At 42.6% G+C, this 22,853-nt stretch overlaps 1 protein-coding gene across 1 annotated transcript in view; it reads right to left on the bottom strand.

Annotated features, from left to right (window-relative positions):
• The window catches only part of PROS1 (protein S), a 32,186-nt gene extending 10,882 nt beyond the window's left edge, over positions 1-21,304 (bottom strand). Inside the window, exons 1-7 of the mRNA XM_081908471.1 lie at positions 21,038-21,304; positions 13,629-13,786; positions 11,719-11,743; positions 8,984-9,070; positions 5,406-5,528; positions 5,134-5,265; positions 4,165-4,290 (exon numbers count right to left, since the gene is read on the bottom strand). Coding sequence (XP_081764597.1) covers positions 4,165-4,290; positions 5,134-5,265; positions 5,406-5,528; positions 8,984-9,070; positions 11,719-11,743; positions 13,629-13,786; positions 21,038-21,116 — 730 coding nt within the window. The 5' untranslated portion in view covers positions 21,117-21,304. The remainder of the gene's footprint in view (positions 1-4,164; positions 4,291-5,133; positions 5,266-5,405; positions 5,529-8,983; positions 9,071-11,718; positions 11,744-13,628; positions 13,787-21,037) is intronic.
• Positions 21,305-22,853: the final 1,549 nt, after the last annotated feature.

Genomic DNA, 22,853 nt, shown 5'->3' with positions numbered 1-22,853 from the left:
CTGCAGTGAAATGGGAAAAGGCAGCTTGACATTTGCACTTATCACGAGCCCAACCTCCTGGGAAGGAAACTGACATTTAAGTGGCATGAAACTCAGGCAGTGTTGGGATTGCTCAACACATCTACTGTTAAGTTACATGGCATGCAAGTTCCAGGTAATGGCTCCATGGTTCCCGTGCCTTTTTCCCAAAATGAATTTGGCATTCATCTACCGTAAAACTGAACGGTCTGTAGACAACAAACCCAAATGCAGCCCACTGGTTAGGTATTGTAGCTTAGCAGATACTTCACCCACACTCCAGTTTTGTAATCCTAGACTACTACCACCACCAACTTCATCAAACTTTGTTACAAGTTTTGCCAGCCTACTGCACGTATATTTTCATGCATCTTAAGGAGCAGCATGCATGAAATTTCACATTATGTGCAACGGACGATAGGCAAATCTAACTCCCTTAGTCTATGTTTAGCTGAGAAAAGAGAAGGTTAAGAAGAGACACGAGAGTGTCTTCAAACACCCAAAAGGCTGCCATGCAGAACATGCAGAAGACTTGTCCCTGTAGATGGCAGAATGAGAATGAATGGGTGGAAATTGCAAGGAAGCAGATTTCGGCTAAGCATCAGGAGAAACTTCCTAATGGTAAGAGCTGCCTGACAGTGGAACAAGCTGCCTCGGGCGGTCCTTTGCTGGAGGTACTTCAGCAGAGGCTGAGTTGCAATCTGTCAGGGATGCTGCAGTTGCATCCTGCATTGAAAATCCTGCACTGAGCAAAGGCTTGGACTTCAATGACTTCTAGAGTCCCTTTCAACTAGTGGAGGCGGTGAATGAATGAAGCACTCCCCCACCAGCCTCCGTCTGTCCTCAGCCAGCCATCACCTGCCTGGCTTCTTATTCCAGGGAGTTGGCACTGACTGTCTGCTTCCTTCTTCTAGTTGTGGTTTTGCCCTTGTAAGAATCAGCAGGGAGGAGGATGGGGAATAAAAGCAGAATTAGTTGGCTCTGCCGATTCTTGGTTCTGGCTCCGCCTAGCTTTGGCCACCTTGCCTTCTGTCCTACCACCCTTAATGGGAAACAGCCACTATTGCTTCTAGCTCTAGGCTTCCAGTTTATGTGGCTGTCTTTCTCAATCACAGCAACTCCAGAGCAGTTTCCCCAACCAACCACACTCCACTCATACAAATATGTTCTTGTTGGCATCCGTCTGTCCCGGGAGACAATGTAATCGCCTAGAAAATGTCTATGGTGGCTGTGAACTGCATAACCATGACTAACTGTTGTAGAAAAATATTCACAGAAATAAGCTGCAAAGCTAAAAAATAACAACAATAATAATCAGAGTGTAAATTGTGTGAGCAAGCTCAGACCAAGGTACCTTAACCATGATATGATATATTGCTATTTTTTAAAAATGTAGCATCTCAAAATGGTCCCTATTATATGCTCAAACACTATGCACCGCATACATACATGCTACCTTTGTGAAGCAAAAATCAGCTCGGTACAATTGCAGTGGGAGATGAGTGTGCGTGCCAAATTGCAAAGCCCAGGGGGCTCGGGAAGCATTCATTCAGAAAAGAAATGTGGGCTGACCAGGGCAAAACACATTTTGTCCTGACTGAGCGAAGCTGACTACGTTCTCTGCTTTGTTGGCTAAGCACAATAAATAATTTAGAAGTGCAAGGCTGTGTGAAAGACAGCATTAGTAACTTGCCTTCTCTGAGAGTAAACAAGACTCCCACTGCCTGAGAAGATCCCACTGGGATCAAGCCCAGGAAATCTTGCAAATCCTGTTCCTAAAATATCACGCTTGCATGATAAAGACTTATCATGCCCTGAGATGTATAAAATGTAAGTTGCAGAGCTTGGTTTTGCAGCAACCTAAGCATTTATGTAAATTGTCTGACTTGGAAAGCTAAAAATTTCCAGTGTATTCTAAACTGCAAAGTAGCTATAACCCTTCCACAGCTGCAGAAAAATATTGCTTTTTGCAATATTTCTGCCTCATTTTGGGTCACATAAACATGGTAAAATATAGTTTAACTGATAGAATGGAAGATACTTAGAAATTTACTTAGATAATAAATTCATTGACTAAGGGTGGTTTTACCCTTTACACAGCAGGTGCCAGTTCTGTGAATACATGAGCATTACACCAGTCTTTCTGCAGTAGAACTTTACAATGTATGGATGTCATACCAATAGCTTTAAAAGCGGGTGGTTAAGCCTTTTCAAGCTAAGTATGGCAATCACCCATCAGCAACATGCGGGGGTGTTATAGGGGGCAGTCAAAATGGGTGTGGCCAATTGGTATTTTATAAATGGGAAAATGTGGAGTTCCTTTTGACATCACAGAATCATAGCAGCGGACCTAGCAGGAGTGGACAGGAGTGGACACTCCATAGCAGGAGTGGACAGTACAAAAGAGTCTTTTTTAAAAAATAAAAGTTGACAAAATTTTGGGATGTCACAGAAAGCCCTTTGGCATGATGGTACCACAAAGGAGCTGTTGGGGGAAAGAGGCAGGTGTAGCCTGTGGGACACAGCTTTAAGCATTCAGCAGGGTGCCACAACTGGAAATATCTCGTCTCTGAGTGGCCATTGCAGCATACTCCAGGTCACATCTGCCACATGAAGTATGTAACTGCTTTCACCAAACCAAATTAGTAAAATGTTCCGAGAACTTTGGAAGGAAGTTTGCATGGCAATCCGTGTGGTGTGATGACTACTGATCTTGGGTCTGGATACAGAAAAGGCACATCCAAACTCCTACTCAGCTTTGAAGCTCAGATGGTGCTCCTATAGTTCAATCCTCAATATGTCTACTCAGAAGCATGTCCCACTGAGTTCAAGTTTGCTTGTTTCTTTCTTCCTGGCATTTCTATGTAGCCTTTCAAGATAAGTTTTTTAGGTGATTTAAAATAATGTAAAAAAAAAATAGCATAAAGGTTCTTTAAAACCTTTGGTACTGAAAACGTAGGAGCAACGGAACCTAATTGACACCAGAGCTATTAGGAAGCAAAAAATATGGCTTGAGCCTCCCTAAGGAAGGATGAGATGCAAATAACTCAACAGTGGAAACAGACATCACTAACCACATGGTAAAAGATTACATAGGGACAGAAGCTAACTGGACTGGGAGGTGAATCTTACTTCAGCACCAACCATAAGACATTGCAATTTTGAATAGTAGGGTAGTTTAGGGGGTGCAGAGCAGGCCAGTGTTGCTGCTTTAAACTGTTTTTATTGTTTTATTCCCAACCCCTTCAGCTGATGGAACCTTGGGTGGCTAGGACACACAGCTCTGTCCTACATCTTACAGCTACTTTCTGCCCCTCTGGCCTCTGCATCACTCTGCTGAATGGTAGGGTTAGCCCTGGAGGAAGGAAGGCAATAGAATAGGGCTCACTACTTCACATGTAGATGGTAAAAAGGTAAAGGTACCCCTGCCCGTACGGGCCAGTCTTGACAGACTCTGGGGTTGTGCGCCCATCTCACTTAAGAGGCCAGGGGCCAGCGCTGTCCGGAGACACTTCCGGGTCACGTGGCCAGCGTGACATCGCTGCTCTGGCGAGCCAGAGCCGCACACGGAAACGCCATTTACCTTCCTGCTGGTAAGCGGTCCCTATTTATCTACTTGCACCCGGAGGTGCTTTCGAACTGCTAGGTTGGCAGGCGCTGGGACCGAGAGGCGGGAGTGCACCCCGCCGCAGGGATTCGAACTGCCGACCTTTCGATCGGCAAGTCCTAGGCGCTGAGGCTTTAACCCACAGCGCCACCTGCGTCCCATCGTGTAGATGGTACATACAGATATTTTTTCTGTATTCCACATATTTATTTGACTTCTTCACTGCTGGGTTGTATATATTGATGGATTATGGTGTTTTCTTTAAAGAAGATTCCCTTCTTTCAGCTTACTTTATGTTTTAGAAACAAGATGGTAGAAACTCAAGAGGGCTAATTTGGGTCGCATCATCCCAATATTGTGACATTTGCAATCTGTGTGAAAAGTAACCTAAACTGCCTATGCATTACCAAAAAAAACATGAAATCTATAAAACAAACCACACACAAGCAAACTAAATAGAATGTGGAAAATCTGAGGAAATAATGATGACTATGTCAAAAAAGGTAAGCTAAAACATCATTTAAAAACAAAAGTTCTACCTTCACACTTCTTTGTAGTTGAGTTATAGGCATAACCTGCCGGACATTCACACTCGTACTTCCCAGGAGTATTCTTGCACTGTGCTGTCCCACAAATCTTTGGGTCCAACATGCATTCATTCATGTCTGTAAATGCGAAATGCTATTATCAATTTCCCACAAAAAACAGAATGGATTGATTTCTGCTGCTATTGGCTATTGTTTCTTGCCACTTGCCCCAAGGGTAGAAGGCATCTAAAGAGACAATAGGAAATGGTGAAATATGTAAAATGTGAACAGCATAAACCAATCATGGCCAAACTTGGCCCTCCAGCTGTTTTGGGACTACAATGCCCATCATCCCCAGCTAACAGAACCAGTGGTCAGGGATGGTGGGAATTGTAGTCCCAAAACAGCTGGAGGGCCAAGTTTGGCCATCACTGGCATAAACCATAAACTCACAGAATCTAGACATTTTACTATTTTCAAAAAAGTTGATAGCCATAAGAATGGGCAGTTTTCCAGAGATAATTATCTTATTTTTCATATTATCTCACAGGGCACTATATTTTCCTTGCATGTGCTTACTCATGGGGCAAGGTTCCATGTGATCAGGCTAAGCAGCTATTTTTGATATTGGAAGTACATGCTCCCCCATTTCCTTTTAATTAAGCAGTACGATTGCAATCCAGGGCCCTGCATGGGGTGGATGGTTAAGCAGCAAGCTAGGCAGATGGCAAATTGTGAACACACGGGTCACACCAGGCATTAGTGGATTTACTGGTGTGTGCCAAAACTCTAAGGCTTTGCTACTCCTGTGGCCAAGGTTGCTAATACACACAGTTCCATTTAAGATATAAGACAAACATGTTGAAACTTGCCCGTATGGACCTTAGCACTGAAATCAATAGGTATAAATCCTGTTACATAATAAGACTGTCTTTTTGTTTTATGTGTTGCTGACATTTCTATGTTGGGCTTCTTCCTTACCCTCACAGTCCAGTTTATTTGGATGTATATAATAACCATCTTCACAATAACAACGGTAGCTTCCAGGAAAATTAATACAAGTTTGACTACACCCTCCATTTCTGTTTGTTAGGTCTTCACATTCATTGATATCTAGGGGGAAACAAAACAAAACCTTTACTAAGAAATTGCTTGCATCAATAGTGCTGGTTTGATATGGAAAGATATATTTAAAAGTGAGCCAGCTCTATTTTCCACCGTAGGGAGAGGGGAAAAAACCTACGATTACGTACCCTCTTCACATTTCTCTCCTTGCCATCCAGGTTTACAGACACAGGTGAACTTGGCTTGCCCATCTCTGCATTCCTTATAACCTTCTTCATTGCATGGCAGTGGAATACACTGGTCTGATATTACTGCAAAGGCAGGTAGACAAAGCAGAAAAAGTGTCAGTCTTATGATCCACCTTTGCTTAATCTTGTTAGTTCATCTTTTCTCTAAGAATGGAAAAACTTTATCTACAAGAACAATAATTGACAAAGCCAATTCAGCCCTGAAAAATGTATTTTATTCCTTGCATGGTCTTTGGGCACAGCTAATGGATGCCCGTTTGACATAGGTTTTATTTCCAACTTTTTTCACCGGTCTGAACAATAGTAAGCTTCCTATTTCTGATGAAGTGAGTGGAAATTCCTGAAGAGTTATTGTTGCCCCTTACATATGCAGCCTTTAGGAATTAGATCCAGAGACCTTTTTTCTCTCCAGCCCTATAGAAACAGTTGATATAAAACATAATCTCCTGCTGGATCTAATTTTGTTAGTTTTGTTTCTTCCGATCCTTCCTCCTTTGAGAGGAAAGGCAGAATATAAAGCTAATAAATAAAAATAATATATTGTTAATGTTAAGAGCATTGTATCAATGTATATGTTTTACTAAATGTGTGCTGCCCTGGGAACCTTCAGGTTGAAAGGCAGGCTGATTTTTTTTTTGAAAAATTAAAAATACAACACAATACAAATAGTAGGCCTTTCTTCCTTTGCGACCAGTATATGAAAGAATACAAGAACAAACAAAAGTCAAGACACCAGATTGCAGAACAATGAATTTGAGAACTTCATTCAGCATCAGTGTGTGTGCTAGAACAGAATGGGCAGATCTACATTAAACATTTAACCAATGTACTGTACTTTTAAATCATGTGATTTCCCCCAAAGAATCCTGAATTGGAATTTCCTCCTCACAGAGCTACAGTTCCCAGCATCCTTAAGAAGCTACAGTTCCCAGGATAGCACCCACTGAGTTTTTACTCATTTCCCCCAAGCCAGTTTTGATCTAAAATGAGAAACCGAATGACCTATCTGTGTTTTAATCCAGTTATGCTTACACAGCCTGTAAAAGCTTCTTGAAATTGCTGTCAAAGAGCAGGTGGAATAGAGAAGGGGGAAAGCAGAAAACCAGGAAGTGGAGGCGGGGGAGGAAGGAACTGTGAAGCGTATAAACATAACAGAGAACACATTAGAAGGCTGTTGCTGCCAATAAACGTTTTAATATTTTTTAATTCATTCTCGCATTAATAATTTGTCCATCCCGCAATTTCCAATGCATTTCCATGGCACTTTCCTAACCACAAAAGTCTTTTCTTTTAAAGTGGATTTATTGCGCCAGGGTAACAGAACACTTTAATCCATTTTAATTGCACAAAACTAAATACCTAGTATGCACCTGAATCTCTCCCGTAAAAATAGTGACAGTCTGGAGGCAACCATAGTGTCCCTAAGCCTTGGGATTCACCGAACCGTGAGATCAAGTGTTATGATTTCAGGCGCATCAACCAACCACTTCGAAAATTCTTATGTGGCAATGCTAAGTCTTGTGGTAATGCTGAGACACAAAGTGCTTGCTGCAGGGCATGGGGCTCCGATACTCCTGGCACATCACTGCTACTGCAAGCCCGGTGCATCTCATATTGCAGGCATCCCCAAACTCGGCCCTCCAGATGTTCTGGGATTACAGCTCCCATCATCCCTAGCTAACAGGACCAGTGGTCAGGGATGATGGGAATTGTAGTCCCAAAACATCTGGAGGGCTGAGTTTGGGAATGCCTGTCATATTAGCTTAAGATGCTACAGAATTTTTGGGACTGGATTGCCAGGATATGAAGTCGCAGTTACAACATTTTTTTGTTGTTGCTGCTTGTAATATCGTCAGAGCTTCTCCAGTGGGTAATCTGTGACAACCGTTTTATGACACAAGCACGTATGAGGAATAAAATTAACATCAAGTACAGCGACGCTCCTCACTAGAGACTATTCAGCAAGATAATTTGCTCACACTTCCCTGCCACCCCCCAAGAGCCTCTAATGAGAGTAAGGAAGAGAGAAACAAGGGATGAATAAGAACACACTTTAATTTGTGACTGCAGGCATGCTAGCACAGCAGTCTGGGAGCCACGCTCCATCTCTGACTGCACGTGTGATAATGATCAAGGATTCCTTTTTGCCCTTATCTGTTCTCAAGGACAAAAGACAGAGACAGATGCTTAAGGATTAGAATGTATGCTTCGCTTGGGATCGCTTTCCAAACACCTCGAAAATGTTGCGATAAGAACAATGAGAAGGAGCATTTACAGCAAAGGAGAGAAGCGGCTTCTGAGGGATTGCTTCCTACTCATGTCTTACACCATACTTTGGATGTGTTTGTTTATTTGAAATAATCTATATATTGCCTTTCCAGACACAATGGTTATCAAAGCTGTTTGCGCCTGATCAAACAGACTGAATGAACTGCAATGTTTGGAGTTGGAACTTTTAAGGATAAAAAGAAAGGAACCACTAGAATCAGTCAAGAATTTAGTGCAATGGTCTCCAACTTTTTCAGACCCCTAGAATCAAATTCGTGTTGTAGAAATTGACCTGTTATTGGGGTTCAGGAAGGGCCAAGACAGGGGAAGCCCTCAACATTTGTGGTAGCCCTGTTATTAAGGGAGATGTTGTCCCTCTCAGAGTACTATGCCTCAGACTGCACAAGCACACCACAGCCCAGTTCCTCAACCCCATGATGAAAGTAATCTCGGGGACTTTGTGGTCAAAGTTCTTAGATACCCAGTCAAAAAAGACTTCTTGCAGAGGGCATGGAGAGCTAAGATGGGGCCAAAACAGTGATAAAATCATGATATTTCCTGACTACACGAAGGAGGCCAGGAGAAACACAGCTCAAGAGCACAGCATCATACTGAATTATCTTCATTAAATTTCCCGCACTTTTTTGAATCAGCATTAATAGGAGAGTCCAGTCCTTTAAGGTCCCTAATGAAGACTTCCTCAGCAGCACTTGCAGAGTTCTATGCTATGCCTCAGAATAAAGATCAAGTTCTCTTCTTGCTGGAAAAGCACTGGAGAAACTGAGTCTGTGTAGACATTAATGGCTTAAACCGCAGCTGCGTCATTCTTTTTCACAATTTGGATTGAATACGGTTTTGAGGAAAGCACATCCCAGGGCAGCAATACACAAGACATGACAGGATAGATACAGGATAGATATAACAAAAAAAATCCTTCCAGTAGCACCTTAAAGACCAACTAAGTTAGTTCTTGGTATGAGCTTTCGTGTTCATGCACACTTCTTCAGATACACAGACATTCAGATACACAGACATACACAGGATAGATATAATTCCTGACTAATGCTGAATGCACTGGAAGCAGAGTAAACAGAGAGGGGGTTGGGTTTACACAACATGAGTAACTGTGTTATCTGCAATCTGTATTTCTGGTAGACCAACTGGTGTCAGTTACAAGAAAGGCTGGGACAGAAAAAATAAAGGTACCTCTCAACTCAGGAGGTATGGCATACATAACCACAAATGCTTACCTTTCACACAGGACCTCAGGTCAGCTGGAATCCCAGAAGTCTGTAATGGACTCGTGAAAATTTCCGTTCGAAATGAAGCCAGGCAGTCTGTGAAAGCACAAGCAATTTTAGATGTTTCTTTATTTACTATCTTTATGGGCTGTTTTTCAGGGCTGTCCCTCTCAAGGAAAATCAAGCTGCATATTGAAAGACAGTAACCACTGCAACCACAATCTACTATTCTAAAGATTCTTAAGGACGGTGTTCCATATTCAGCTAAATCACAGTGAAGGAATTCTGGCATTGTCTTGCTTCAGACTGTAGAGGACTATTGGTGAGTTGCAGGGAGGTTGCTTTTTTAAAGGCATCCCACAAAGAAAAAGAGTTTGAAGTAGCCTTCTCCCTTCCATGCTGGCTTTTCATGTGCACAGGTAACTATAAAACACTTGACCCTCCACCTGTAGACTGAACGTGAAATGGTAGAATCATGTGGTTTTGCTGTTTGCGCAGCTCAGGGCTCATCCGCACTTCTGTTTGTGCTGCGATTTCTAGGCACAAGTCTGTGATTTGTGGGCATGGGTCTAAAGCAGGTTTCCCTGGGGAGAGGGGCAGGACAAAAAATCAACAGTGCTCGGACCCGTGCCTACAGATCATGGACCTGGGCCTAGAAATTGTGGCACAGACGGATGTCCTGTCAGAATCAGAAGAGGCACATTTCTTTTTTATTACAAAAGAGATCATAGGACTGGAATAAAATGAAGGCCACCCAGATGTTCAAACTAAGTTCCTTCAAGCGCTAGAAATCTATAAGAGCTAGTGATGGGTAGCATATTTTGCTAGAGCTTGAATAATATTATACTCTTTAGCAGTGCTTTTTTCCCAGAGGGTACTCCAGGGTACACAGTACCAGCACCTCTTTTTTGTTGTTGTTAAAAAGTGTGGCACTTGCTGTGACAACTTCATGGCAACTATTTTTCCAGAAAAAAGTGCTGCTCTTTAGTGGTAAAGTTATGTAACATTGTTTTGGTACTCCATATCTGACTATTTCTGCATGGTTTCACAACTGATAGCAATCTGATTCTGGCAAAAAACAAAATACCAAATGTGCTAAATACGATTAAACCATTATTATTTTTTCTTTTTAAAAAAAGCATGTCAAGACAGTACAACATTATAGTGCGCCCACCAACAGAAAGCTGACAAATCACTCCCAGGTACAGAAGGTGGGTGTAGACAAGGAATACGATTCCTCAAGCATAAAAAGAGTGCTTTATGTTGTACAAGTAAGGAAAGAAGGAGAAATCTCAGAGTAATCAGCCATTACAGCCCAAAAACTGGCTAGTATTGCAGCAATCCTAAACACATTTACCTTGGAGCAAGTCCCATGAAAGTCCCAGCTAAGATTATTTCAAATTGTTCATTGAATCAGGCAGCAAAAGACAGCAACACCTGGCTTGCTGCCATTTCATGTGTCCCTCAATGCTTTTAGATCAATCCCCACACTGCTAGGCCTACTGTGGAATGAGACACAGCCACAAAGCTGCTGCTTTATTTATTTGGACAAAAAATAAGTGGTCCTGCCCTTCTGTCCCAGGAATGTGACCTCCAGGGCAGCTAAGGTTACAGTACAACCATCTAAAATCACACCAACAAAAAGCAATATCCATCAGCCTGAATGTCACTCGATAATCAAACTTTGCCAGTAGCAAAGGCCTGTTGAAAGAGCAGCTTTTTTTTCACTTTTTTGCAGAAGGCAGGGAGAAAAGAGGTCAGCCAGGTTTCCAGGGGAAGGTGTTTTGGAATCAACAAAAATGTCCCCATTAATGCCAGATGCCTGATGACCACAATGAAATTCATATGGAAGGAAGTTGCCAAGGTAACTATTTCAACTTGTAGGTTCCATTTCATGAATCTTTCCCATCTGATTGCCACCACATGGGAAAAGCATGTGGAAAGCATGTGTGGGTGGGTGGGAGTATTGCACCTGCCGGGCCTCCTCAGCCATTCTGGGCAGCTCCCAACAGAATATTAAAAACATGATAAAATATCAAACATTAAAAACTTCCCTAAACCAGGCTGCTTTCAGATGTCTTCTAAAAGTCAGATAATTGTTTATTTCTTGACATCTGGTGGGAGGGTGTTCCACAGGGCGGGTGCCACTACCAAGAAGGCCCTCTGCCAGGTTCCCTGTAACCTCACTTCTTGCAGTGAGGGAACCACCAGAAGGCCATCGGAGCTGGACCTCAGTGTCTGGGCTGAACAATGGGGGTGGAGACACTCCTTCAGGTATACTGGGCCGAGGCCGTTTGGTGAGCTCTTTAGTCAGTCATCTTTCAATGACAAAATTGCTCCCAAGAAAACTTTCAGATGCAGTTTCTTTCTCCATATAATTGCTATTGCAGACAGAAACTAGAATGCAGGGCAGTGGGTGATCTCATAGGGAGATGCTAGCCTTGCTGGATTGAAGAAAATATGGCATTAACAGAGAACCGTTCTGTGCTGTGCATCCTGCCCTCAATGAAAAACATCCCATATAGTGTCACAGTGGGGCAGCTATAATGGGAGATGCTGCCCACACAGGCGAGTACTTATATGCTTTGCAAATATAATCACATTAAGCAGTCTCACTGACTGCAAACCATTTCATTGCAGCCACCTTCCAATTTTCTCCTAAAATCTTTTAAAGAAAAAATGGTTTTTTGCCATCTAAATGTTAAATAAGTAAATAAATTTGCACTTTTAAAAACGAAACTTACCTAAATATCGGGGGTAGAAATAATCCTGTGTTTAAAAAGAAAAAGGAAGAAAGACAGATCCCATTAGAATGTAAATCAAATAGGAGAAACAGCTTAATTGTTTGCACTGCTTAGGATGATAATTAAAATCTGCTTGTGCTGTAACTGTAATAGGTCATAAAGAAATTGATTTTATCCATTTTTAGTATCTGCCGCTTGTTTAATAGTTTAATTAAATTGTTTTTTAATGCAACTCACAAAATATTTATTAAGTAAAGTGTGGCAAAACAGCCTAACTTTGAAAATACTTCTTGAGGAACCAACAAGCTGAGATCAGGTTATCCTTTCTAATTATGTGGCTAAGAACTTGTAACTGAGCTCACTATTCAATCTCATTTGTGATTGCAAAGAACAAGATGGGAGCATCTTTGCTTGGTCACTCTAGAACCTGGAGGTTCCATAATTTTAAAGTTACATCTTAAAGACATCAATGTATACTCTGTATAGTCTGAGAACATGGTCAAGTGCTAAGGACCACCTGACATCATCATCATCATTTATTATTTATATGCCACCCATCTGACTAGGTTGCCCCAGCCATTGCCCCAGAAAATTAAAACATCAATAACAAGACCTGATAAAAGCTCTGTTGCATGGTCATTCTCTATCAAAGTGGAACAGGAGTGAAGATGAAATATGAGCAATAATTAAATGACACAAGAGCCTTATAAAGAGCAGTATAAATCTGAACTAAAGCCATAATATGGAGAAATCCCATATACCGTCACTTGCTTAATGATGTGAAAGTGTACATAGGAATTGGATATACTATTCAAACCCTAAACAAAGGCTCCTAGTATTTAGGTTTGCTGGAAAATTCAGAATAGTGTATAAATATGTGCTTAATGATAGCTGTAAAATAAGTGTATGTGCACATATTGAACATTAGAAGGGAATGTTACTGGCTGCCCTTACACTGCTAGGCTTGGTTCAAGTTTCTTGCATTAATTTACAAGACCCTTAACAACCTCAGAATGTCCTGCGCTGTCACCAAGGTATTTTGGGGAGTCACTGTTAGTGGTCCCCTGTGGCTTGGATACATGGCTCATATCCATCAGGAGCCACACATGCACAGGGCTCAATTTTGTGGAACTCCCTTCCAGTTAAGTCAGATATTTCCCTCCATGTTAAACTTCCAGTGCTTATCAAATGCTTACTGAAGGCTTACTGAACTGAATTCTGATTTTATAGTATTAACTTGTTTTTAGTCTTATTGTACGCCAGTTAGAGACAACTGTGATTAACTGGTATACAAATTGTTGAAATAAATAAATAACAGTTCTGCCTTGGTCACACCTGGAGTACTATGTCCAGTTCTGGGCAGCCTACTTTAAGGAGGATATTGACAAGCTAGAATGTTTGCAGAAGAGGGTGACCAAGATGATCAAAGGTCTGGAAACCAAGCCCCATGAGGAACGGTTGAGAGAGTTTGGTATGTTTAACCTGGAAAAGAGGAGACTGAGAGGAGATGTGATAGCCATCTTCAAATATTTAAAGGACTGTCAACATGGAAGATGGAGCACGCTTGTTTCCTCCTGCTTTAGAAACCAAAGGTTTCATGTTACAAGAAAGGAGATTCCGACTCCCCATCAGGAAGAACTTTCTGATGGTAAGAGTTGTTCAACAGTGGAACATACTCCTTCGGAAGGTGGTGAGCATTGCTTCACTGGAGGCTTTGAAGCAGAGATTGGATGGCCATCTGTTGTGGATGCTTCAGTTTAGATTCCTGCTTGCAGGGCATTGGACTAGACAACGCTCAGGGTCCCTTTCAATTCTATGATTCTATAAATCACAGAAGCAGGCTATGCTCTACCAAGACTACTTGCCACCCTTAGTAACTGGAAACTGTCCATAGTCTTAAGAGCGCTTACCGTTTCAGGGTTATTTTCAAAGACCTCTCTGGCTTCTTCCTTGTTGCAGTATTCTTCAATGCACTCCCGCTCCAAATTCCCCTTCTTGCTTTCTTCCATAAAGGAGTTTGCTCGACGTTTTCTTGCAAGAAACTCTGATGCATGGTGCTCAGATAAAACTTAAAAAACAACAACAAGCATTTTGCATGTAAGAGGCTCTGCTGTGCAACCAAGCAATGTCTTAGATTATAACAAAGATTTAAAGTTAAGATTTTGGTGGCCACATGGACCACTATTAAAGCAGTATAACTAATTAAATGTCAGCATTGCTTTGTTTTGTGTGTGTGCGCTAAACATTCTAACCCATTAAGAACCTGCTAAACATATTAAGAACATGACAAATTCCTGATAAAGCCAGCTGGGATAATGAAGAATGAACCTATGGAGTGCCATGAAGCTTGGAAAATCTTCCACAGAAGCAGCCCATTTCTGGTCTAGTCAATTTCACATGGCTACAGAATTCTTGTTTCCAGTCAGTTAGACATGAAACTAATTAGACCTGAAGATGCTTTTCAGGACAGCAGCAAGCAGGAACCCTCCATACATCCTCAATAGAACAGACACCATACATTTAAAGCACCTGGCTTTCACCAAAGTGTACTGGTAACTGTAGATTGTTAGAGGTGCTGAGAATTGTAGCTAAACAACAGTTTCCATTGTTCTTTGAGGAAAGCCATGTGCTTTAAATGGTTCCTGCTCCAGGTGGATCATGTTTGGTCAAAACTCTCCGCTATGACCTGTCCATCTTGGGTGGCCCTGCATCCCCGCAGAGGCTTAGGATGGAAGCTGTGCCCTGCCAACCATAAGCCTCTGCGGGGATCGCTCTCCTGCAGCGCCATGGGGGAGAGTTGCGCCCCCCCTCCCCAGATGGCTGGAGGTGTGAGTGGGAACAGGGCAGTGGGGCCCAACAGCCTAGCAAGTTTCCGGCACCTATAACCTGTCATTTCATACAGAAAGTATCATGGTGACCAGGCTCCTCATGTGATGTGCATCCACATAAGAGAGAACACTGGCCACATCCATGCCACACTAACAGTCATGGAGAATCTTGGGAACTGTACTTTCTCAAGGGCGCAAGGATATGTAGGCCTGGGGGTTAGCACTACAGTTCCCAGGGTTCTTTGGGGAAAACCATGACTGTTAAAGTGGTATAAGAGTTCTTGAAGTGTATGGTATGGATGTGACCACTGTGAAAAAAAATAGCCACTCTTGAGTTTCCCCTGGCTCAGGTTGGGGGACAAACCGGGCAGGGGATAGTTGGTTTATCCTGGTGAATAGGCAACCATCTATACATAAGGAAAGGTAGTACTCTGGTTTTAAGCACTGTCTTTCATTTGCAATCCCCTCTAATAGTAAACACAGGGGGCTGAGCACCAGCAGAAAAGGAGCCAAAAGACCAGCCACTGAAAACTATGAGAGTGGTATCAAATTGGTTGGGGGAACCTTGAGATTGCGAAAGTGTAAGAAATAAGGATCACCCCACCCCTTAAAAACAACAGCAGCCCAATGAGCACTGAACTGCTTAGCAGCCACAGACTATTCAGTGACAGATAGAAAATGGCATGGAATGGAGAAACTGATCAGCTGGCCCTCCGCAGCGAGTTTATTCACCTACCTACCTACTCTACCAATGGATTGTCACTGAACAGTTGCTTGTGTTAGTTATATGTCAAAATGATAAAGAGGATAACTTTAAGAATACTGTTTTGGAGGGAATCTGCAAGCAATGAAGCCTGTACAGCAGGAATGAACAAGCTCACTTTCCCACATACTGTTGAGTACTGGGCAGGGATGTATAAAAGAGGCCCCTGACAGCAGAGACTGATTGGCATGCAAAGCACTCAAGGGAGAGAACAAGGACACTCCAGCTAAACTAGGCTCAACTTCTTCCTACTGGCTTGGACTGGTCTGGTCTGTGGGTATTGATATGTATATGTGAGAAGGGTTAAGAAGATTGGACACTTGTAACTAGGTGACTGGGTAAAATGAACAAAATATTGAAATAGCCTAGTTATGCAGCTTTGTATACCAGAGACACAACTTAGTAAAGAAAATACTACATTGGCAAATACAAAAACAGCAGATTTGTGCCTGTACAACTGCACAGCAAGACCATTCCATAGTTGTGTCTGTAATGTGGGATTATCTGGAACTGTGCATTCTTTCCATATTTTTGCCTTGTTAATAACGTCCTGTGATTAAAATCCAAGTAGTGAATAGGCAGGAAGGCGACTAGTAAAAATCTTCCATACCCCTATGTAAATTTTAATAGACTCTTCTTTGTATGGTTTTTTAGACTGGAACTCAATATATTTTACAAATTTTTAAAAAGTTATAAGATTAGTAAATGAATGTGCTTATAGCTGTAGGATATAATTACATGGTTTATAATACAGTGGTACCTCGGGTTAAGTACTTAATTCGTTCTGGAGGTCCGTTCTTAACCTGAAACTGTTCTTAACCTGAGGTACCACTTTAGCTAATGGGGCCTCCCGCTGCCTCCGCGCTGCAGCTGCATGATTTCTGTTCTCACCCTGAAGCCAAGTTCTTAACCCGAGGTACTATTTCTGGGTTAGCAGAGTCTGTAACCTGAAGCGTCTGTAACCTGAAGCGTTTGTAACCCAAGGTACCACTGTATAGCACTAGCAAAATGTGCACACCAGTGTTTACTAAGAAAGAAACAAACACTGCCACCTAAAACTAAGTAATAAAATGATCTGTTGAGCCTTCCTGGGGAGGGTGTAGCATAACTTCAATATCACTAGTACTTCTTCAAGCACTAAAATCTTATATTCCTGACAGAGGGAACATGCAGCAATATATCATACAAGTGGGCCTACAATAGATAGTTGTGGAGTGCTCCTATTCAGGGTACCAGACATGACTTTCCCAAAGACACACCATCCCACCACTACCGCCTGGTTTTATATTCCCCATCCCACAACAAACACTCAGCATCCTGTGGCCACTTAGAATGTAAAGACTGCTTTGAGCTATTTTGGGGTGTCTCATTTCCCTGGTTAGACTTTCTCCCTCTGTATTTTTTAAAAACTTCTGTGAAGCTTGGATTTCTCTGAACCCTGTTGTGAATGGTGCTGTTTTGGTTACTTAAGGAACAAAAGGTTACTTATGGAACAAAAATATATATGTTAGGATACACAGTTGTAGGATATACAACAACTGCTGCTAAAAGGTATTTTTTTAAAATCCATTTTGCTAGTCCGAATGGTCCAGAGCATTTCTCCATAATCAGGAGCATTATTCAGATATTAGACAAGGAGAGTAATTTGGATAAACAAGGCTGCATTTCTAAATAAAAATAAAACCCTATTTCAGTGGGACACCTTCTGAGCAAATAAGATTTGGTTTGGGCCTGGGGGAGTTGAGTAAGAACTCAGGGGAGCTGAGTTCCCTTAACTTTTTTAAATTAAATAATTTGAAGGGGGTCCTGTGGGGGCTGGAATTGATATACCCCCAAATGCCTGAGCCAAAAATCAATAAAGTTGTTGCCATTTCTAATCCAGATCACTGTCTGCTTGAGTTTATTAATAACATCTTACATTTAGCCATTGCTGTATGTGTATGGCACTGCAACTGTCCCACAACAAGCAAACAAGCAAGCAAGCAAACAAACAAACAAACAAACTTTGTGGTGAGTCCTCCCACCTTTTTTTCCAGAAAAAAAAAACACTGGCTTGGGCTTTAGGAGTTGAAAGTCACTGAAAAGTGATTCATGAATAAGGCTTTTACTGTCAGGGAAAGAAGAAATCTTCTTGCATGTAGGTCATATGTTTCGATTCAAGTGAAAGGAAACTGACCCATTTAGAAGTGCTCCACTGCAATGCAGTGAGGCCTGCAAATCAAATGAGCTTTGGGCCCCTTCAAGTAGAGAGTATATTTATTAATTTCTTATCTATTTGGGAGAAATTCTATACAGCTCAATATAGAAAATGCTAGAAAATGGTACATTTTGAGTCTTGAAAGAACATATAAAATACAGAAAAAAACTGTAGAGTGGTACCTCGGTTTATGAACTCAATCCATTCCGGAAGTCCATTCTTAAACCAAAACCATTCTTAAACCGAGGCACGCTTTCCCTAATGAGGCCTCCCGCCGCCAGTGCCCTTCCACCATTCGGCTTCTGTTTTTAGACTGAGGTAAAGTTCACAAACTGGGACACTACTTCTGGTTTTGTGGAGTTCATAAACCGAATAGTTCATAAACAGGGCTGTTCTTAAACCGAGGTACCATTGTATAGCATCTTCAATAGTGTGGACAACAAGAGGGCAATAAGAAAGAGAATAAGAAAGTTCTAACAAGGGTCTAAGAAGGGATGGGAAACCTGAGCCCTCCAGATGTTGCTGAACTACAACTCCCATCATCCCTGACCTTTTGCTATGCAGGTTGGGGCTGGTGCAAGTTGAAGTCCAGTCCTGCTCCAAAGCAAAGCACATTGGACACTTGCTGGATATCCAAAAAGAGGGAATTCCACTAAATTAGGGTTGCCATATGCCTGGACATTACCAGGATTTCAATGGCAGAAGTTCATAGGGACTTTCCGAAATGCTAAAATACCTTGTTCCTGGTGGTTATGGAATTAATGTCAGAGTGGTTATGGAGTGGAACAGTTAAAAGTGCCTCACTTGAAAACTGGAATGCCTGGCACACAGGAAATAAGGGAGTCCCTCAAATACGCTGGTCCCAAATTGTGTACAGTGGTACCTCAGGTTACATACACTTTAGGTTACATACGCTTCAGGTTACAGACTCCACTAACCCAGAAATAGTGCTTCAGGTTAAGAACTTTGCTTCAGGATGAGAAATCGTGCTCCAGCGGCGCAACAGCAGCAGGAGGCCCCATTAACTAAAGTGGCGCTTCAGGTTAAGAACAGTTTCAGGTTAAGAACGGACCTCCAGAACGAATTAAGTACTTAACCCGAGGTACCACTGTACAACTTCAGTATTAGAAAGACCTCAACTTGGCCTAGTAGCACAGTGGCAGCCAGTGCAGTCATTTCAGCAACATTATATGCTGATGACAGGCAGTGGCGTAGCATGGGGGTGCAGGGGGGGCCAGCCGCACCGGGCACAACATCTGGGGGGGGGGCGCTCGCACTCGCACCTCTAGTGGAAGAGACTCGAGTGCTAAAATCCACGGGTTAGGGGGCGCAAATTACTTGCCTTGCCCTGGGTGCTGACAACCCACGCTACGCCACTGATGACAGGTTGTTCTAGTCAGGAGTCTTCACTGCTGCACTCTGAGCTAGCTGGAGAGACCAGAGCAACCAGTAATCGATCTCTGACATCACCAATGCCTGAACTGCTGTGGATACAAGTTACCCCTGTCCAGGAACAGCTGAAGTTGATCAGAGGTACTCCTCGCCACCTATTTGACCTAGCCTCTTTCTCAAGTGAACAGGGCACTTGCTATTGGCTTTCAACGGATATGGACTTCATAGTTCAATAAAACAAAAGTAAAAGTGAAACATTTTATTAGCCCCATGTTCAAATTATTGAATGCTTTGAGTTACAAATAACTTTCCTTCCAATGCAGATCTTTTGAGGCAAAAACATTTTTTTACAGCAGCATGGCATACACTGCACTTTCAAGATATATCTCAGTTCTACTAATACAATTGTAAGTTTCACACAAGTTGCTTTCTGCTTTATAAAAGTCAGTTGGCATTTGCTTGTTGGATCCTTGTCTTTGTTTAATTTGTTGAAAATCTGTTTCTGTATTCTGCCAGAAGTAATATATCCAGGAAAGCAAATCTATTAAGATTTATAACTTTGCAAAAACTTTTCTATGTACAGCATATCATTTCTGAATGAAAACAATTCCAATCAAAATGTCCATCAAATAAAAGTGTTTTCTCATAGATCGCTGAGATGCAGAAGAGCTTGTCAGACTTCTACAATAAAAATAATAAAACTTTTCTGCTATCTTAAACTCCCCCCCCCAGCTTTTTTAGCTATGTAACATAATTCTTTTAATTTAATTTTAAGTCTTAGTTTTGGATACCAATGTTGAAAGCAGAGGTAAATTCTGTGTTACTTGAAAGCTAATATTTCTGACATTTTGAACAAGCAATCCTAAACACATTTACCATGGATAACAAATCTCTCCTCATCCTCCTACATTAGGCTAGTGGGCATTGTGGTCATAGGCTATGAAAATGCCTTTCCCTTTTGCCCTCTATTGTAAAAGCTCAGCAACTTCCCCCCCCCCCCCCCAATCCTGGCTATGCCCATGCTTAGGCCCACTTTGCAAGTCACATTGTGCCATAGTTCAAAGCAAACTATGGTTTATTGTGAATGAGCAGTGTGCTGTTGCATACTGCTGAAAAGTTCCTGTGGTGCTCCTCCTCTACTTCTGTTGCTGCTACACCAAGAAAAAAAAAACCTGACAAATCCATCATGGTTTCCTTAGAAACAACCCATAAGCTGAGGTTGTTTCCACAGTGTGGTGTGTGTGTTAGGAGCATCATGGGAACTTTTGAGCAGCATGCAACAGCACGCTTTTTGTTCACATTAAACCATAATTTGTTTTTAGCTATGGTTTAAGGTGACAGGCTACTATAGCATACCTCTTGTGATAGAAATAGCACAGTACTTAAAAAGAAAGAAAGAAAGAAAGAAAGAAAGAAAGAAAGAAAGAAAGAAAGAAAGAAAGAAAGAAAGAACCAAGAATGTAATGGTGAAAGAATACTGCCAAAAACTCGAACAAAAAGAGAACTGACTCTTGATCAGAAAAAGAAACATTATTATTTTTTGTTATTATCCTGTGTCAGATATTGCATAAACATTCTGCAGCACAGCATTGCTTTTTAAGTGACCTCATTATTTTGCAGTAGTGGAAAACATGTTTATTTGTCAGTATTACTAATTACTTCTTCAGCACGTTGATTGCTTCCTAGTCCTTAGCTCTGCTTTGCACAAAAACTGATTGCTGCAGGATGGGGGATGGGGATTTGCTTGAGCAGAACAGGGTCACTTTTCCAACAAGAGCAGCTCTTTACAATCAAAATCAGCATCTCTCAGCCATACCTGATACAAATGAGCCAAATCAAGTTTACAGTTGTCCTCCACACACATTCTGGAGAGCAAATTTCCTTGAACTCAATGGGATTTACTCCTGAGTAAACACACAAAGAAGATGTGCTGCATCTCTACTGTTGCAGAAATTTGTTGATGCAAAGATACATCCTTCGCACCCTTTTTGTTTTTAGAACGGTTTTGCAATTGTCATTACACACTACAAGCACCAAGCTGGAGCAAGAGGGCACCGGGACACAATTCTGAGTTTCACTGGAAAAGCAAACAAAAACGAACTTTTAACTAAAGTTGGGAATCCAACTGATTTTACTTACATGTCCTAGCTTCAGAGAGAGCGATCGCTGAAATATACAGGCAGGAAATAAACAAGCAAGCCACGCAGTGAAGCCTCATCCTTTGGGGGAGTAGCTGCAGTGGGTTATGTAGGGCGTGTGTATCTGTTGGGGGTTAGGAAGGGGAGGGGGCTATTTGCATTTGCTGACAGGTCGCCTTCTTGCTGCTGCTGCTTCTCAGTTGACACCGTGCCTGGAATCAGGGAGGCAGGAGCAGGGAAAATGTTCAGACCTCCTCCCCCTGCTGAGGGAGGGGAGGGAGAGGAGACTGGCTGGGGGCTGGAATCTGGTTGCATACAGAGGCATTTCCAGGAAACATTCCTGCTGCATTTCACATGGTGGGTAAACAGGAAGCACGGGAGGGAACCTCGAGTCCATATCTCAGAGGCCGTTGAACCTCCCTGGTGCTGGTTTCCAGCAGCTGACTGGGGAAGACAGTGGGGGTGGGGAGAGAGAGAGAGAGAGAGAGAGAGAGAGAGAGAGAGGAGGGATACAGTATTAGAGACAAAGCTGCCTTTCCATCATATGTTTCCCCACTGGTTTCTTTAGCATTGCACTGCATCACCGGCCCACCGGCCTTATCCTGCTTTTCTTCCCCAAATCAAAGGCTGCTAGGTTGAGTTTATGTTTGACTGGACTTTGGTTTCTATTTATGTATTGATAGCAGCTAGTCTTCAGAAGGTACTGGAGACAGAGCCTAGCCCATGGGTAGGCAAACTAAGGCCTGGGTGCCGGATCCGGCCCAATCGCCTTCTAAATCCGGCCTGCGGACGGTCCAGGAATCAGTGTGTTTTTACATGAGTAGAATGTGTGCTTTTATTTAAAATGCATCTCTGGGTTATTTGTGGGACATAGGAATTCATTCATATCCTCCCCCCCCAAAAAAAAATATAGTCCGGTCCCCCACAAGATCTGAGGGACAGTGGACCGGCCCCCTGCTGAAAAATTTGCTGACCCCTGCCCTAGCCACTGAGACTAGCAATCATTGGAGAGCCTCATCATCCTTGTATCTGTCCTCTTTTAAAGCCATCGGAGATGATGACCATCACCACTTCCCATGGAAGTGTCTTTCATTGTTAAAACTATGCTCTGTGCATATTTCTATCTTGCTTTTCTATCCAGGTGCTCAAGGCTGTGTGCGCTTTCCTCCCCTCCGCCTTGTGAATTCACAACAGTCCTGTAAGGTAGGCTACCTTCTAAGTTACCGTGTGTACATAAGCTGCCGTTCTTGTCAGTCGATTTGAGATGGGAATCCACGGAGGGACCCAATCCACATAGAGCGTACTAGCCCAGGGACTCATGCTGGCAGGAAGCCCATTCCATATGATGTAGGCATTGGACTTTTAGGGAGGAATTATTATTTATTGGGTCACTCCCTGCCTCTCCGCCAAACCTACCTACCTCGCAGGGTTGTTGTTGGGAATTAAATGACAACTATGCGTGCAACCTTGAGTTCCTCGGGCAAAAACATGGGATATAAATGCATTTTTTTAAAAAAGTGTCGACTGGTGGTAACACAGGTTTTACGTGCTTAGAGAGAACAGTCTTATACGACGAGAAAGCGCCTCTCAAAAGGCAGCCTTTGCTGCTGCGCATCCGCATCGCGCGCGAGCTCTGGTCACCCTGGAAACCCTTCCCCGCCTCCTTCGCAACTAATGGTCAGCGGGCAGCCGCCAATCCAGCCACCGCCCACTCTCCATTGGCTCCTTTCCTTGCCCCCGCCCCCCGTTTCCTTCGCTCCGCTCTCCTGGTAACCATTGGAAACCGGCTTGGTTACGCGTCCCTTGCGCGCCCCGCG

The sequence above is a fragment of the Podarcis melisellensis genome (assembly GCF_964234715.1).
Source record: "Podarcis melisellensis genome assembly, chromosome: 4".
In the NCBI taxonomy this organism is placed as follows: Eukaryota; Metazoa; Chordata; class Lepidosauria; order Squamata; family Lacertidae; genus Podarcis; species Podarcis melisellensis.
This window is presented reverse-complemented; position numbering and strand designations above follow the sequence as displayed.